At 46.6% G+C, this 15,642-nt stretch overlaps 1 protein-coding gene across 1 annotated transcript in view; it reads right to left on the reverse strand.

Annotated features, from left to right (window-relative positions):
• Positions 1-2,225: 2,225 nt before the first annotated feature.
• The window catches only part of LOC135400531 (uncharacterized GMC-type oxidoreductase Mb1310-like), a gene marked incomplete at its 3' end in the record, with an annotated part of 45,761 nt that continues 32,344 nt past the window's right edge, over positions 2,226-15,642 (reverse strand). Inside the window, exons 8-11 of the mRNA XM_064632362.1 lie at positions 11,671-11,815; positions 8,318-8,478; positions 5,319-5,496; positions 2,226-2,350 (exon numbers count right to left, since the gene is read on the reverse strand). Coding sequence (XP_064488432.1) covers positions 2,226-2,350; positions 5,319-5,496; positions 8,318-8,478; positions 11,671-11,815 — 609 coding nt within the window. The remainder of the gene's footprint in view (positions 2,351-5,318; positions 5,497-8,317; positions 8,479-11,670; positions 11,816-15,642) is intronic.

Consider the following 15,642-nt stretch of genomic DNA (forward strand, 5'->3'; position numbering starts at 1 on the left):
CCCGGCATTCTCAAAAAAAAGGAAAAAAGGAAAAGAAGAAGTACTCCGATGTAAAACGCGCACTGGCAGATAACACGCAGTGCTCTTCTGCAACACTTTTTTTTTTCAGTGTATAATGCGCGCATTCTTCACCGGAAAATAGAAATACGATACATGTTACATGATATTTAAAGATGATCCGTGGTTCATCTTGGAGTGTTGATCCCTTATCCTCTCTTGGCATAGTAGTCTTCCAGGATCATCGCGGCTCCTTTCATGGCAATCATCATAACCGGTATGTGAGTGTTCGCAGACACGATCTCAGGCATCACTGAAGCATCCACCACACGTAGTCCAGTAATGTGATTGACCCTGCGTGTAAAAAATGATTGGTTGCTTGTAATATTTTCTCGCAACGGCATATAAAGTCGCCCACAACAGTCAACACTGGGCATGAAGGGCACGGATTACGTGTCTCATCATGGGCTACAGTTTTTGTTCCTGACAAAATTGCATGTTCAACTACCATCGCAGGTAACCTCACTGTTGAAAGAGAAATTCGGTGCCCGCAACACATTCCCAAATGACTGCGTTTTCTCTCCTGGTTTTTGAACAGCGCAAGGCAGATGCCTTTTTGTGGCATTATTAAGTATTATGTTGATGTCATCATGGCATCATCCTGTAGAATGGTTGGTCCTTGCGTGCCCTGTGGAACCTCGTCTACTTTCTCCAGGAACCTGGCCTCGCTCAACGACTATGGGTATTGCTCGCGCTTCTCTCCAATTCTGGCAGTGATTGCCCCAGATCTTAACTTTCGGCCGTCATCATTCCTTCAACTGTTATGGCATCATCTTGTAGAGGACGATGGTCTTCCTCTACATGAGTCCCGACCGGCGATGATGGTATGCCACGGAGAGGCGATGGCGGTGGCCTATCTCCATGGCCGCGCCGGTGGAACTGAGGCAGGTGCTCCAGGTGCTCCAGCTCGGGTTCGTGCCAGAAGCTCGACTGTTTATTCTCCAGCGGCGCGCTATGCTAGAGATGATCGGGATGGTCGATGACGATGACAGTGCCGCTACAATCGCATCCCATCCTGTCTCCTGTCGTGACGCTGCCCACATAAGTGGCACTAAACAAAGGCAAGCTGGTTTTCGTCACCACCACCACCGCTAACAACAATGAAAATTACATAGACATTCTGTAATTCAAGACGCTTTATAGCAGCAACCCATGCTTGTTATCCCCTCGTTGGTCGTAGCTTCAGGTCGTACTGGAGACTCAAAGGCGGTGGGTTCGAATCCTTTCAGTGGCTGTGCTGTCAGGGGGTGTTCCTTGGGTGTATCGGCAGATTCTTCGAACGAATGCTGGCAGTGTATACACTCACTATCGCCCACAGAGTCGAGTGAGACGTGAACACACTGATGGCGAATTCGGCTGGTAAACATGGACCGTTCTTTTTTTTTTTTTTGTTGTTGTTGCTCCGCCGCGGAGGATGCGTACTTCACCACTCGCCCCATATTGGATTCTCATGTTTTTCTGATCGTTTCTGCTTGACTCGCTCCACGTCGGAGCACTCCTTCTCGTTCTATCCAGGTGGCTCCGGATTCAGCCGCGACCTCATTAAATTACTTACGCCCCTTCCGGACGTTTGCCGGTCGCACGACTGGGCGCGTTGGGACAACTCGCTGAATCTGCCGGATTTTGATGGACAATAGCGAATTGGGTTGCTCGCTCCATTTTCGAAAGTCGAATTCGCCATCAGCTAAAACAAAAGTGTTCCAAAAGCCAGGGGAGCACGTGACTAAGAACGAGAAAAAACCGGAACACTGGAAAAATCTAGACACAACAAAGAGGAACAATGTATTACAGACGGTTCGCTTCCCATACGGGAGACATCCTCAGTGTCTGTAGTAAATTGTTACTTTTGTTGCGTCAAGCCAGTGTTTGGATATTTTCTCGTTCTTAGTCATCAGCTAAAACTGTCCAAAAACTGCTGACTGATTTTCTTTATTGCACGGTGGCACAAGAAAAAAATGTTGCCTTTATGTCTGGTCCCTGCAATTGTATCTGTATTGTATTCAGGGCTAATCAGGAGCCATATAATATTTTCTTGAACCGCTCCTCGCAACAGATAAAGAATATGTACTGTACCTGAGACGCGGCGTTACAACAGCCTCCGTTCCGTTCCCCATGCGACAGGTGCCCGAAGGATGCCACACGCTGACCGTGAAGTGGGTGCACAGACACGCCATATAGCAGTCAGACCATAGCTTGTGTTGCTTGCAAGAAGGGAAAGGAATGTCCCATATTTTGGCTCCAAGATCTTCCCTCAACGCTTTCGCCGTCACCAGGTCGACGGCAGCTTTCACGGCTGGAAAATAGCGGGAGAAATTAAAATTTCATATACGGATCAGGGCAAACATACCTAGAATGCCAGGATAATGGGGAGCTGTAGTATTGATTGTAACTCCTTAACGAAAACCATACTGGACAGAAAGAAGTCAAATAAAAACAAATAGAAAGAAAGAGCAACGTGGTGTTAGCCACTTAAAAGGAATCAGGCGATTGGCTTATCACGTTTTCGAAACCGTTCTCGTGGACACATCTAGATCCCTAAAATTCGCTAATTAAAGTTCCTCGTAGGTGATATAACGCGATTGTACTATTCTCTCTCAATCACAAAGCCACGAAGACGACCGAGAGGCAGGGACACCGAAGACGACACACGCAAGTTCTCAGACACAGGAATACATTCATTGACTCATCTCAACTCAAAAGCTAAAATAATTATTTTTTTTTTCTTGTAAGAAAAAAAAAATAATAATGCTACCGAAATCCGAAAGTGCGCCAAGTGACACGAGGTGAGCGCATCTACGCGCGCTACTCTGATTCCAGGGCTTTCTGGCGATCTGGAGGTGAGCTCTGACCTGAAGGCTTCAATTCAGACTCAGACATGAGTACACTTCTAGTAGTGACGTGCCCCCTAGCAGACGAGTTTTCGGTGGGAAATGTGACGTCAAGAAGGCTATCTCTTTCCCTGTGGGTGAGACTTTGCAGTGTGCTTTGTATGCCTCAGCCTACGTTACCTCCAGAGATAACCCGGCTCTCCAAGGCCACGCCGCACAACTCACGGCTGGCTTTTGAGGACGTTTTTAAAAATGACTGTATTGTAAAATTGACTGTAAATTTAAAGACAAGAAAAAGTTCAGCGAAATATTTTGACAGACTGCTTGAGGGACGAACCCGGATTTCGAACACTACAAAGGCCAGGCTTCACCAACGTCGATCAACATTTGGGTCGAGGTCAATGGTCCCTTGATTTAAATTTAGCGCTTAACCCTGCTTTACCAAAGCGAGTTATTGTCACTGAAACATTCATCAGGTCACCAACTAACTTTCGTAAAAAAAAAAAAAAAGAGTGTTCTGTACAAGTTTTAACAACCCTTGATCCAGTGTTGTACGTATTGCCGTTACAAGTAACGCCGTTACAGTAATCGATACTTCTTCGGTATCGGAGTGCGTATCGCGATACTTCAGTTGGTATCGGAAAAATTTTTCCGTTACAAATTTATGGTAACGCGATCTCTGTATCGTTACCGATACCAATACGTTTTAGTGCCCTACCCTTTCTTCACCGACCATATTTCTCACTCTTATTCATTGTCAATGGCCTGCCTAGCCCTCGACAAGAAGCTTGTGGACACGCCTACATGCTCCGTAACCGGAATTGTAGAATTATACCAAACACGTGTCCACCATTTTTCTTTGAAACTGAAGGAAATAACCACGCGGTGTTCAGCAAAAGAGTCGAGGTCAACGAACAGAGGTCAAGACTTTGACAGTGCGCTCTGGATTTCACTGCTAAGGTGCCGTGTTGCACTGAGTCACCCTCATATATATTGTGGTATTGTTAACTTTGGATAGGATTCCTTGGTCATTGGACTCCACGGTGCGTGTGGGCCTGACACAAACGTAATTGTCACACTGGCATCTGTCAGCTGCCAGAATCAGAAGCCCCAAAATAAAAAGGTCAGAGAGACAGAAGACCTAGGGTGGCAGAAGACGATTTCAAGAACCAGCTATTGATAATAGCCAAGCATAACGTTTCCGACGTCTTTTACTGCATCACGTCTTTTCACTGCAAAACTGTTCACGTAAGGCCATATCTCTATGTTGCGTCATCTCCTTATTTCAAGCACAAGTATCGCCCAAAGTATCGCGTTACTTTTTTAAGTAACGGTAGCGGCAATCCGTTACTTTCAAAAAGAAGGATCGATATCGGTATCTCGGTACTTTTTACTCAAGTAACGAGTATCGGTATCGCGATACCATATTTCGGTAACGGGTATAACACTGCCTTCATCTCGGCTCAAAGATATCCAGCTTTGGTGAAACCGGGTCACACTGTGATTTCGTTGTTCCTGTAACGTCCTTGTACCAGCGACTATGGAAATATATATGTGGGCGCGTGGTTTTTCGATGTAATCATAGCGTAACGTTTCGAAGCCACAGGAACACAGTCGAAAGGTAGGGTCGACAAACACATATCAGGGATCAAGTGCAGACAGGTTTACCTATGAAAGAAGGCTCATGTGTCCTTGATGATGTGCTGACATGTATGTACCGTAGGTGTGCGCTTGGCAATAAACTGATGATACTGGAGCTACGTGTGCTTGTTGATTCGTCGTTTCGATTGCGTCCCCGTAGCTTGTATCCGTCAGGCTAAGAACTGCCTGTCACCGGATACACTTTGAAACTCGAGATATGCTTTAAGGCGGACTAGTTAACTTTCATGCGGTCTAGTTAACGTTCGCTCCCAGAGGGAGTTGGCTGCACCGTAGCAAATTTTGTTTTCTTCGCTTTGCTTTTCTCCCACGATTTAAGGAAGTAATGTAATAGGCCCCGGCGTGCAGAATATGAAAGCAATCGACAAAGCCATTATTTTCATTCGCAGGGCTCAGGAAAACTGCAGCAAGCTTGTCGAATTTGTTGATTGCAATCAATTCCTCGACCATTACTGTAGGGAATGACATCATTTTGGCCTAAATATCGCGGGTTGGAGAGAAGCGATTTTGTTGCATCTCCCATTGACTCCCATGTATTAAAAAACTGACAAACTTTAATTCGCAAAAAATTAGTAGATCGCGTCAGGCCTTCACAAATATGTAATTCCTTAGGTAAACTCGAGGGGAACACGTCTTTACCTGTCCCGTGGAGGGTTTTAGCGAGATTTAGGAATACCCTGCGAACAAAATTTCCTCATTGACATCTTAAGCAGTGAGTCCGCCTTAAGGTAAAGTGAGGTAAGGCAAAGTATAGGTAAGGCCGTGTTGACGTACCTGCAACGCAGACTTTGATGTCTTCGGGATGAGTGTAGTACCGTGGGTCTATGAGTGGGAAGTCGTGGAGGTCCGGGCTAGCCAGCCTTATAATTCCCCTGGATTTTGGTTTGAATATAAATGGAAACAACTGGAAGCCCGGTTTCCCTTGGTGCGGACCGATAAAGGCGTCGTAGTCCTGTACGAAGAAATGGAGTCTCTCAAGAAAAATGAACGTAACCCTTTTATCCAACGAAATGTTTGGGGAGCTGCGCATATACGGCCTCGACTGCCTGTCTTATGGGTATAGGGTTCATCGTTTCAACCCGGTTTTTCACGATAGATCCCCCTAAACAAGTTGTCAAAAATTGGGGTGAAATCCGATATCTACCAGAAATCCTTGCGGTCTTTCAACTTCTCGCTCCCGGTAAACTGTCGGAAACGTGAATCGTAATGTCAGCAAAGAGAGCTATTTGTGGCAGCCTATTTGCCCTCCTCTTATAATCCCTCCTGCAGGAGCCAAAGACGGGCTTTTGTTGAGCTGCGGCAAGTGTTTGAACACCGCGGTCATTCACTGCCCCAGTTCCGAGCCGAAATATAAAGATTCTTGTTTTCCATCCCAGTGTCACAGCAGAGGCTTGTTTCATACGCCTTTCGTTTCACGCGAAGATTCCCCGGTGACATATCAAACAGAGATCATAGCGATCGATTTCTCCCCGAATTCTCGTGTGTAAATAGTACCCGATGTTTCCCTCGCGAATTTGAAAAATCATATATAAAACACTATATAACTCACTATATAAACATGAAAACGAAGAACCCTACTTATGGGTATCACTTCGCACGAGCCCCATCAAGTTGTGACAAGGATTGGAACAGATTCGAAGTTCTTGGTAATGGCGAATTCTTTTGGGAGAGCAGTTTTGGCCTCGCGCTGAGTGGGGTTTCGTGCATGCTCCCGGCTAGGTCGCACGGGTTTGCTTTGTCAGTAGTATGCTAGCATAAACAAAATACAGAAACCGACACTGAAGATTTTTGTTTAAGTTTAATTTGTACAAGCTTTCGCGTGGAGGTCCACGCTTCGTCGTACCTGAGGAAGCGTGGAGCGAAAGCTTGTACAAATTAAACTTAAACAAAAATCTTCAGTGTCGGTTTCTGTATTTTGTTTATGTGATCTACAGGACGTGACTCCCGTCTTCGTATACGATTCTAGTATGCTAGCATTAAAGGTACGATGCGCGCCCTGTGCATAGCACGTGACTCGTGTGGTTTCTCGGACCAGGTAGGGTTCAGCAAAATAGGGTTCCGCTGAGGTGATTGCTTCTTGAAGTTCTTCTCTCTTTTTTTTTTTTTTTTTTTTACCCAAGCTCCACCAATGGAACATTCAACGCATGCCCCGATTCTACCAATGGAGCAGTCTTTACCCCTTCCTCGGCAAAACTTTGACCCGGCTCTGCCAATGGTATTTGCCATAAGTAACCTTGTTCCACTGTCATCACAGCTTCAACGTGAGAGGGGTCAGAAGTTCATCAGCACAACGGGGCGAGCTGAGTTTGGGAGCAATGGTGCAGTAAGAGCTTCCTATGCGCAATAAGGTGGCGTAATAGGAAGAAGAGGTAAATTATGAACTGAATGCCCTTTTTCTATGTCAGTAACAGATATTCACCATTGCCGAGCGGAATCGGGTGTCCGGCGCCTTGATGGTAAGGTCATGATGGAGATTGGGAGGTGGGAGTGTCGAATCCTACAATCTACCATACCGTACTCTTCGCATCCCTCAACGAGCTAGACTGCCCCCCCCCCCCTCTCTCACAAAATTGCTTGGTTCCTGGCCACATCCCCAACGCTGTGCCCTCAAGGCTCTCTTCACTTTCTGGACACCACTGGGCTTCGATCCTGATTGTGAAAAGGCTCATTATTTCATTCCCCGCATCACCTCCAGCAATGGGCTACAGGTGCTTCGTGGCGCCAACAAAAATAAGATTCATCCTCATGCATTATCTCTGTTTAGGGAAGGGAGACATGAGGCTAACACACAACCATAGTTCGCCGTGTGGCATGGGCTGCCCCTATATTAAATTATATTAAATAATAATAATTGCATATTAAAAGGGAGTCTAGCCCTTAATGGGTCATGCCGATACCTGAAGCTCCGCCCACTTTTTCAGCTTTGTGGCCAATGGGGGCTTGAAATATGGGGCCTTATCAATCAACCTATCCTCACTATATTTGTCCCCGTATCCAAATGGGCACCGCCATTTTGGGTGGCAAGTGGATTGAATGGGATTGGAATGGATACCTAAGTCTTCGGAAAACCCACGGAAAACCTCAGACAGCACAGCCGGTGACAGGATTCGAATGCGTGTCGCCTCCCAGTCTCGGCATGGAAAGCGGTCGCTCTAACCACTATGCTCAGGCAGAACCACTTTCTGGAACACATTCTCTCGTCGGTACGATTTTTAAACAAATCTATATGAGTAGTTGGAATATAAAAGGCAAGGATGTTTATATCCGTGAAATCCAGCAATTAAATATAACATTGTGCAGCACAGTGCCGTTTTTGTCATGATTTGGTTGTGATCGCCGCGATCCCCGTGTTCACTAGGCCTAAGAGCAGCGACAAAATGTATTATTTTCAGTTAGATATCGATGGATCAGCATCATTTAGAACAGATTTCTGAGAGACATATATGAGAGTGTACCTTTGTTGCATAAAATCATAGCAGTCTGTGATTTTTTTTGTCACAAAATCCCCGCTGATGTTTGTTTTCGTCGCCATTTTTGTGTGGCATTAAGGTGCCATGGCGGCCCCCTTGGTAAAAAGCAAACTAATTAGAGGAGCGAAACTCTGATTGAGAGCTCGAGCCTCATTCTGTGACTCCTCCCAGTGACCAGACTCCATTTTAATATACGCGTCTGCCTTGCTCCACCATACGACGCCCCTGTTGTCCCTCTGGTTCCCGTTCTGGATGCTACAATGTTCGATCGTCCATCGTTCCCCTCAGAAGTGTGCAGTGTACCTCTCCTCGAACTCCAACGTCCGTGTACAGCCTTTTCATCTCTGGTATGGTTGGTCGGACGGAAATCATGGCTATTTCCGCATCCGCATGGCCAGGAGTAGGGCCATATTTCGTTCGTGGAAAGAGCAGGGATTCCACTCCTGCTGCGACACTGTATGGACCTGCATGCAACCGATGTCAGTGTCAGATTAATATAAAAAGATGAAGCCGGTGAGCACTAAAGGGGCATGGAAATCAGCTACAACGTACAGGGTGTTCAAAATTAAGCTTTCACTAGCGCTACGCAAACACAGCGATGGCAGAAAACCTGAAGATAACATTACGCTAGTTGTGTAAGAAACAGGTGCTGCTAATTATGTAGCACCTGTTTCTTACTCAAGGAACAGAGAAATAGCACCAGTTTTGGTTTTGTTCGCGTATTTATAAAGTGCCAGTGAAAGCTTAATTTTGAACACCCTGCATATCAAGAAACGCAGAAATTAGGATTCGAAGCACCATGAAACATATTCGCAGAGAACCTACGAGTGCGGCGCGCAATCCTGACGCGTCAAAGAAGGCTATCAAATTCGCGGTTCAGAAAACAATTTGCAGAAACGACTTCGCTGGCCCTCTACGATATGCGAAGCATCGCGTATGAAGCCTCACGACGTCACGTACAAGAAGAGTCCAGATTTTGTTACGATGCGAGATAGACAAATCCGAACTCACGACGCGGCTCACTATGAATACAAGGACAGAATTACGCCGGCACCATGTAGATGCGACGCTCTTGAACGTTTTTGCATTATTGCCGGCCTTGCTACCGTCGTGTTTCACTGTTGAGTTGAGGATACCCTTTCTCTCAAGACCAGAACGGTGCACTGAAGCGACACAGACTTGGCCCCGTCGCCGTATGCCGTTTCTGGTCAAGGAGCTCTTTTTCTGTGGGTGGTGGCTGCTTGTTAGTCCCCATCTTATCTGACACAACCAGTGCCTCAAGGTCGGGTTTTATAAAGGGTTTACGATGCAATCATCGATGCCAGCGTCACCGCAGCGTGCCACGTAGAAATCACGGTTCTGAATTAGTGTGGGTGCGAATGTGAACGAGTGCGTACAACCGCTCCGTGCACCCGCGGCGCGGGTGTAGCTCTTTGCGCCGCTGCAGTCGGGTGCGATTGTGAAGGAGTGCGTGCTGCCACTCCGTTTACACGCAGCACGTGTATGCAGTGAACCCTCGTTATTATAAACGTTCCCGCGGATTTTGGTCATAAAGCGAATTGTCATTTTAACGAGAAACGCTCCTTCCGCGGACCGGACAGACCGCTACGCACAACAAAAGCCTACGTAAGAATGATTAATTTTCTGAAAAATGTGTTAGCAATGTCTGCTTCCAACAATTTTCAGTAACTAATATTTCTAGATGGACAATACCACCATCAATCATGAACACGTTATCAATGTCCGTTCTTTGCTCAAAAAATAACTAGGCAACCTGTAGGGGAGATATAAAGGTTTATCAAAGAAAAAGGAAAGGTCAGCCAGAGGTCGGCTTGTTATTCCAAAAAATAAAAAAAATAATGAAAATGAGGGAAACCTGTAGGGCTTCGCTTGCCTCCTTGGAGTAACGCCGCTCTTCATTCCGGCTGTTAAATCAGACCTCTTCCGCTTTGTTCCGCTTTGTTCGAAAAGCGATATGAGTATAAATACGGTGGTCAACGATTTCAGGGGTCATCCCAAATCCTTGATGCCCTACTTTAACGCATGTCGCTCTCTGAGCAAGGTACGTGGTAGCGTCTCCCAGGGGCTAATCTAAAGGTCATATGACGCGGTCATAATAACGAGAAGATAATGCCTCTGTTTGATCCTACTTGCGACAAAAATCCTGGTCATTGTCCGATAAACGGATTGTCATATTAAAGAGGGGGATTTACATGCCCGCGGAACGGTTCCCGAGAAAAACGGTCATAAAGCGAGTACGTCAGATTAACGGGGGTCATATTAACCAGGGTTCACTGTACTACCTAGTTTTGTTACGAGGCCAGAACGTGTAGCACTATTTGGGTGTTAGTAGCTAAAGAATGCTTCGCATTAAAACTCTTTCCTTCCCTTGTAGGACTACGAAGCACAACCCTTCTCCTATCTTAATTTTCTTTTTCCCGCTGGCCGTCCTGCGTCTGTAGCTGAGCAGACGACCTGCCGCCTTGCTTCCTTCGGTGCGAATTAAAATGCTCCTCTGATCTGACGTCATAACGCGTCATTTCCGCCCCCGTGCGTGATCTTGCAAACAAATTCTCTGGGGAGAAGTGCGGCTCTCCAAATAAAGATTGCACTTGACGCTTCCTGAAGGTGGCATGCTCACACCACGCAGGGTACTTGGGTCGTGAAAGAGACGCGACCTTCGGTCATACTTTTCTTTCAATAGGAGGCAGTGAACAAGTGCCCATTCGTGGAACCCAGCCCTCCCCTCCGGATTTGTTTCGGTTTCAGTCTGTCTACCAACATCATGAATGACGTTTTGTATTTGTACCTGGCCATCACTCCCTATGAAATAAAAATGAAATGAAATGGCAGAATTCACACTGTGGAAATGGGAGAAAACATGACATGGACAAGGCGATTTAGGAAGCGCCCTTTGCGACTGGCGTGCGGATGGACGTCTGCAAGTCGCGGAGAACTCTGATCGACTTTTATGGAATGCCGGCATGTCGCTTCTGGCGCTGTTACACCGCCAGGAGGGCAACACCCTCTTCCAGGGAACTTGATCTCTTCAGAACTCACACCGATATATATGCAAAAATCGATGCATTAGCACATAACTTTTTTAGCGCAACATTGTGACGCGATCGCGAAGCAGCTGAGCTCGGAAACAATTGCAAGCACAGTGCTCCCCCATTGGTGCGCCTGGCCTAAGTCATGCTGATGTTACCTCGCTGGGGCTGCCTTGGGTGCAGAGGGAGTGCAAATCTTTAAAACTCGTTTATTTAGTATGTAAGCTCTTAGTAGTAAGCTCTTTTCAGAAGAGAAAGCCTTGCAAGAATAGAGCACTCAGTCCTGTCGGTTGGATTATGCATACAACCATCGTAAGAAATTGAATAAATCCTTGGTTTTCGCCGTTTACTGTCCCAAGGAGACAGCTTTCTTCTGCACAGTTGATACAGGGTGACGGGATGAAACTGAGAAAGGGGTTAAAAAAAGAAGACTGAAAAAGTTGGACCCGTTCAGTACGACGGTACTTTACCAATTGTACTTCGACACCACGGTTCGTCGACTCGACCATCGTCGTGACTGGGATTGTGGCACGCCAAATGTACATCGTGGTGACAAAGTGTCGACAAAAAATGCGAGACCGGGTTAGACGTGGAAAGACATCTCACCAGTACTGTTGATGATGTACTCCATGAGGGCGGCGACACCTTTGGCAGGTATATCAGCATCAGCCTCCATCCTGGCTATGATTCCTCCAACAGTAACGTGATCCATAAGGTTGTCGCCGACTGGTAGTTCAGCTATGACGGGAATCTATGGCATTGAGGAGAAACACGATTTTCCATCTTCCGTATGAACCAGAGTACAGCAGAAATTTTATTTTAAAGAAGCAGGAAAAGTAGTCCCTCGTCTGATATACCTCTGATTTGCACAGAGAACTACGCGTTAGACAACAATGGGCAGCGGATGGTGGCGGAAGATCTTGGGTGGTGAAGTTTTGGTGCCCACGAAGCTACTGCGATGATTACGTTTGAAGATAGAGCCAGGACACTGCCAGGGTCATGGATGGTTAAAAAGCTCTATAAAAGCATGATATATAATGATATCCGCACGAGGTGGAGAAAAAATATTCTAAATGGAAAGGTGAAATCGGCCTGCCGGGAAAAAAACATTGGATGACGTTGACCGATATCATGTAAGAGGGGTCCGTGACATGGATATAGGCTGGGAAAACGTGGTGGCTCAGCATTGCACGGTCCAATCACTTCCTATAGACCTATACAGGAGGAAAAATGAAATCAGGCAAGAGAAATTCTATGATAACTCAATGGGGAGTTCCCTCCTTTTCGAGGCTCGATCTGGAGTACTGCGTACCAGGGAGTGGTGACAGAGAATAAGAGCTCAGAGGCCAACCCAGGAAGTCGACAACGACAGTTTGCGCCATCTGTGGTGTGACCACTAAAACAATTGAGCATATTGTCTAGTGGTGCCGCCAAATCTCCCCTGAAGCGGCGACAGACTCCCTCTCTGAAGCTCTCGGTTTTGGGAACAACGAATACATAGTCAGAACGAAAAAGAGACTAGAATTTTGGTGGAAGAATAGTGAGCAAGATGGAATGCGTTAGCTGTTCGAACTATAGATTGAGAAGTTACCTGTCAAAATAACTCGTTGCAAGTTAAGTTAATGTGTGCAAAATGTAACAAAGTTAATAACCAAGTTCTTCAGCCTGAAATGTAACTCGCAGTTACTGAGTTACTTCCAATTTACTTCGGGCACAAAATAGCATTACGCAGGTGCAGCGCGCGTGAGCAGTTGAGTTAGACCTTGAGTTGCCTGCGGAGGAGTGCAACACGCTTAGATCGTTTTCGTTTATGCCCAGCGATAGGCCTCGCCCTGTTTGTGAACAAATGACGTCATAGTGTTCGACAGCACCAAAATTTGGTAAAATTGAAGTGCGCTCGAAGCTAGAGGTGAACAAGGTCACGCCCGAAAGCCACGGTCTTGAGGGGATTGCGATATGGGCCCTTAAAGGGACGCGATCCTCAGTCCTAGTTTTCTTTCAGTTGGAGGCAGCGAACAAGTGCCCGTGCGTGAACCCCAGCCCTCTCCTTCTGATTTGTCTTGGTTTCAGTCTGTCTACGAACGTAATGATGACGTTTCTCTGGTACAGGCCTATTGAAACGCTTTGCATCTTGCTTCCTGTGGGCGCACAATGGCTCAGCTTCATTTCAATGGCAGCGGTTCTTACTTACTGAATCGAATACTGTCATTGATTGAATATCAGGTTTTATGGCAAAATAATGCAATGAAGGAACAAGAGAGAAAGCAAGAAAATACGTGGACGTGAATGAAAAGCGAGTCAGAGTTACTTGGAACTTAACTTAAGTTACTTGGGCAAAGTTACCTGAAAAAGGAACGAGTTCCTCTGAAAGTTACCGTGGCGGAAAAGTACCGTGTTAAGTTACAGGTTACCAAAAAAAGGACCTTATATAGTTAGAGTAATGAGTTACTCGTAAAGAGTTACCTCGAACTCTGGTTAGAACTCGTATTAGAATCTGGCTAGGACGCGTAGTACATGATACGCAGTTCACCCGATACAAAGGAGGTAGCCTCCAGGATCATCATCATCATCATCATCTTGTTTTCCTTGTGCTTGTCCATTGTGCTTCCCGCTTGCGCCTGTTTTCCTTTGCTGTTCTTTTTATCGCATTCTCAGTCAAATTGATTGTCAGGTAAGGTTGCAATTCGTGTATAAAGGTATATTTCCTCAAAGAACGTGGTAGCATAGCTGAGGCAATGAAACACAGAAGACACAGCCGAGAAGACTCAATAAACGTTGGTATTGTGTTTAATAAATATAAAGTAATATAAAGTAAGTTGTATATTAATAAAAATAAAGTTGTATATTGTGTTTAGAGAATGGCAGTTGACAAAAGGGCTGAAGCACTGGTATTCTCATAGAACGAATGAAACAAGCGTTCATCGCTGGCTTTGACTGCATGCTTTCCACTTGATTCTGTCCCTGTCCTTCGGTATCTGCTCAAACCTGACCAAATAACGTGCCAGCACCGCATGTACCTCAGCACCAGCAGATGCACCTCACGTGCATACCAGCCAGTTTGCACTCTCCTACTTCGATCATGTATCTGTTCCGCTACTGTGCAATTCATTCAAAAAATTCTGTAGAATTTAAACGAACGGACACACATTGAGCCATGGTGTGTCGCATGCTGCAGATGCCTGTCCGGACAGCAGGGGCCCCGAAAGGTGTTAGGAAAGTCGGGCGCCACTTTGAGTGTATGCAGACTACTCCGCCTCTCGGAAGAGGGGGCGCAGTGTGCACCTGGGATGTTGGTTGATCAATATTCTGTATGTACACACTTTTTAGCGTCATAAGAAACTGTGGACAGGAGACGTCATCTCTTGTCTTCAGAATTTGTGCTGTTGCAATCTGCGTGTCTTACTGTCTGTTTTTCCCAAAGTATTGTTTTTCCACGTGAAGTGAAACTTTAAAAAAAATAACTTATATTTTTCTGAAATGTAACATCATATGGAACGCGGTCGACAATTAATCCTTCAGCCAACATTGCTCCCTTAGTGTTGGTTTCCGTTGTGGAAACCTTAGATCCCACAACCCCGGGGCTTCAGCCCATCCCCTCCGTGCGCGAAGGAACAAGCAACACAGCAACTTCTATCAAACATACAAGGGGTTTATTCACATCTGTGCAGCATACAGTTCCCAGCGGGAAAGAGCGTTCCCAACGAGGCCTGTGGCCTCTTATGTAGACGAGCGCCCCCTCACCCCCCCCAGTGATCGCTGTCCTCTGGTGGCTTTAGTTGCGGCCCACTTGATAAGATTGCGTAGATAGCGTGGCTAGCCTCATCCCCCCTCTTACACAGGCATAAGATCGTCTGAAAGCTCCAGCACGACGTCATCGTCCAGGGCCGATGAGGGTGCGGCGGGCGGAGGAGGTCAAGTCTCGGCCAGGAGTTGGGGTTGGAGATGCCTTAGTGTCGAGATGGTCGCGTTTACGTCGTTTACGTCTCAGAGAGCAGCGTCTAGGAGCTGCTCTCAGCTCACGACCGTGCCCCAAGACGAAGATACGTCTCGTGCCACCTGTGCTGCTGCCAGAAGTTGAGAAGGCGCCTCGGTGCCTTCCTCAAGGCGAATCGGGCGCCAAGGGGATGTGGCGAGCCACGCTATCAACGCGGCCACCTCGACACTAGGGCGTTTCCAACCTGAACTCTTGGTGGAGACTAGACCTCCTCCGCACGTCGCACCCTCATCGGCCCTGGAGGATGACGTCGTGCTGGGGCTTTCAGACGATCTTATGTCTCTGTAAGAGGGGGGTGATGTGGCGAGCCACGCTATCTGCACTATCTCATCAAGTGTGCCGCCACTAAAGCCGCCAGAGGGCAGCCCGTACCCGACTGTTTTTAAGCACAGGCCCAGTCTCAGCTCGCCTCTGCTCTATGCGCTCTCGAGGCTCGGAGGCATATTTAGATTTACTAAAGAGCACAAATGGTATACTGTGGTACCATGATGTTACAAGTATGGTCTGTCATGCACCATCTCATCAAGGTTTTGCACATGCCGCAGGGGTAGGAATGCAGATAATTTGGACCACCTGGGGTTCTT

This window comes from Ornithodoros turicata, chromosome 7 (genome assembly GCF_037126465.1).
Source record: "Ornithodoros turicata isolate Travis chromosome 7, ASM3712646v1, whole genome shotgun sequence".
Classification (NCBI taxonomy): Eukaryota; Metazoa; Arthropoda; class Arachnida; order Ixodida; family Argasidae; genus Ornithodoros; species Ornithodoros turicata.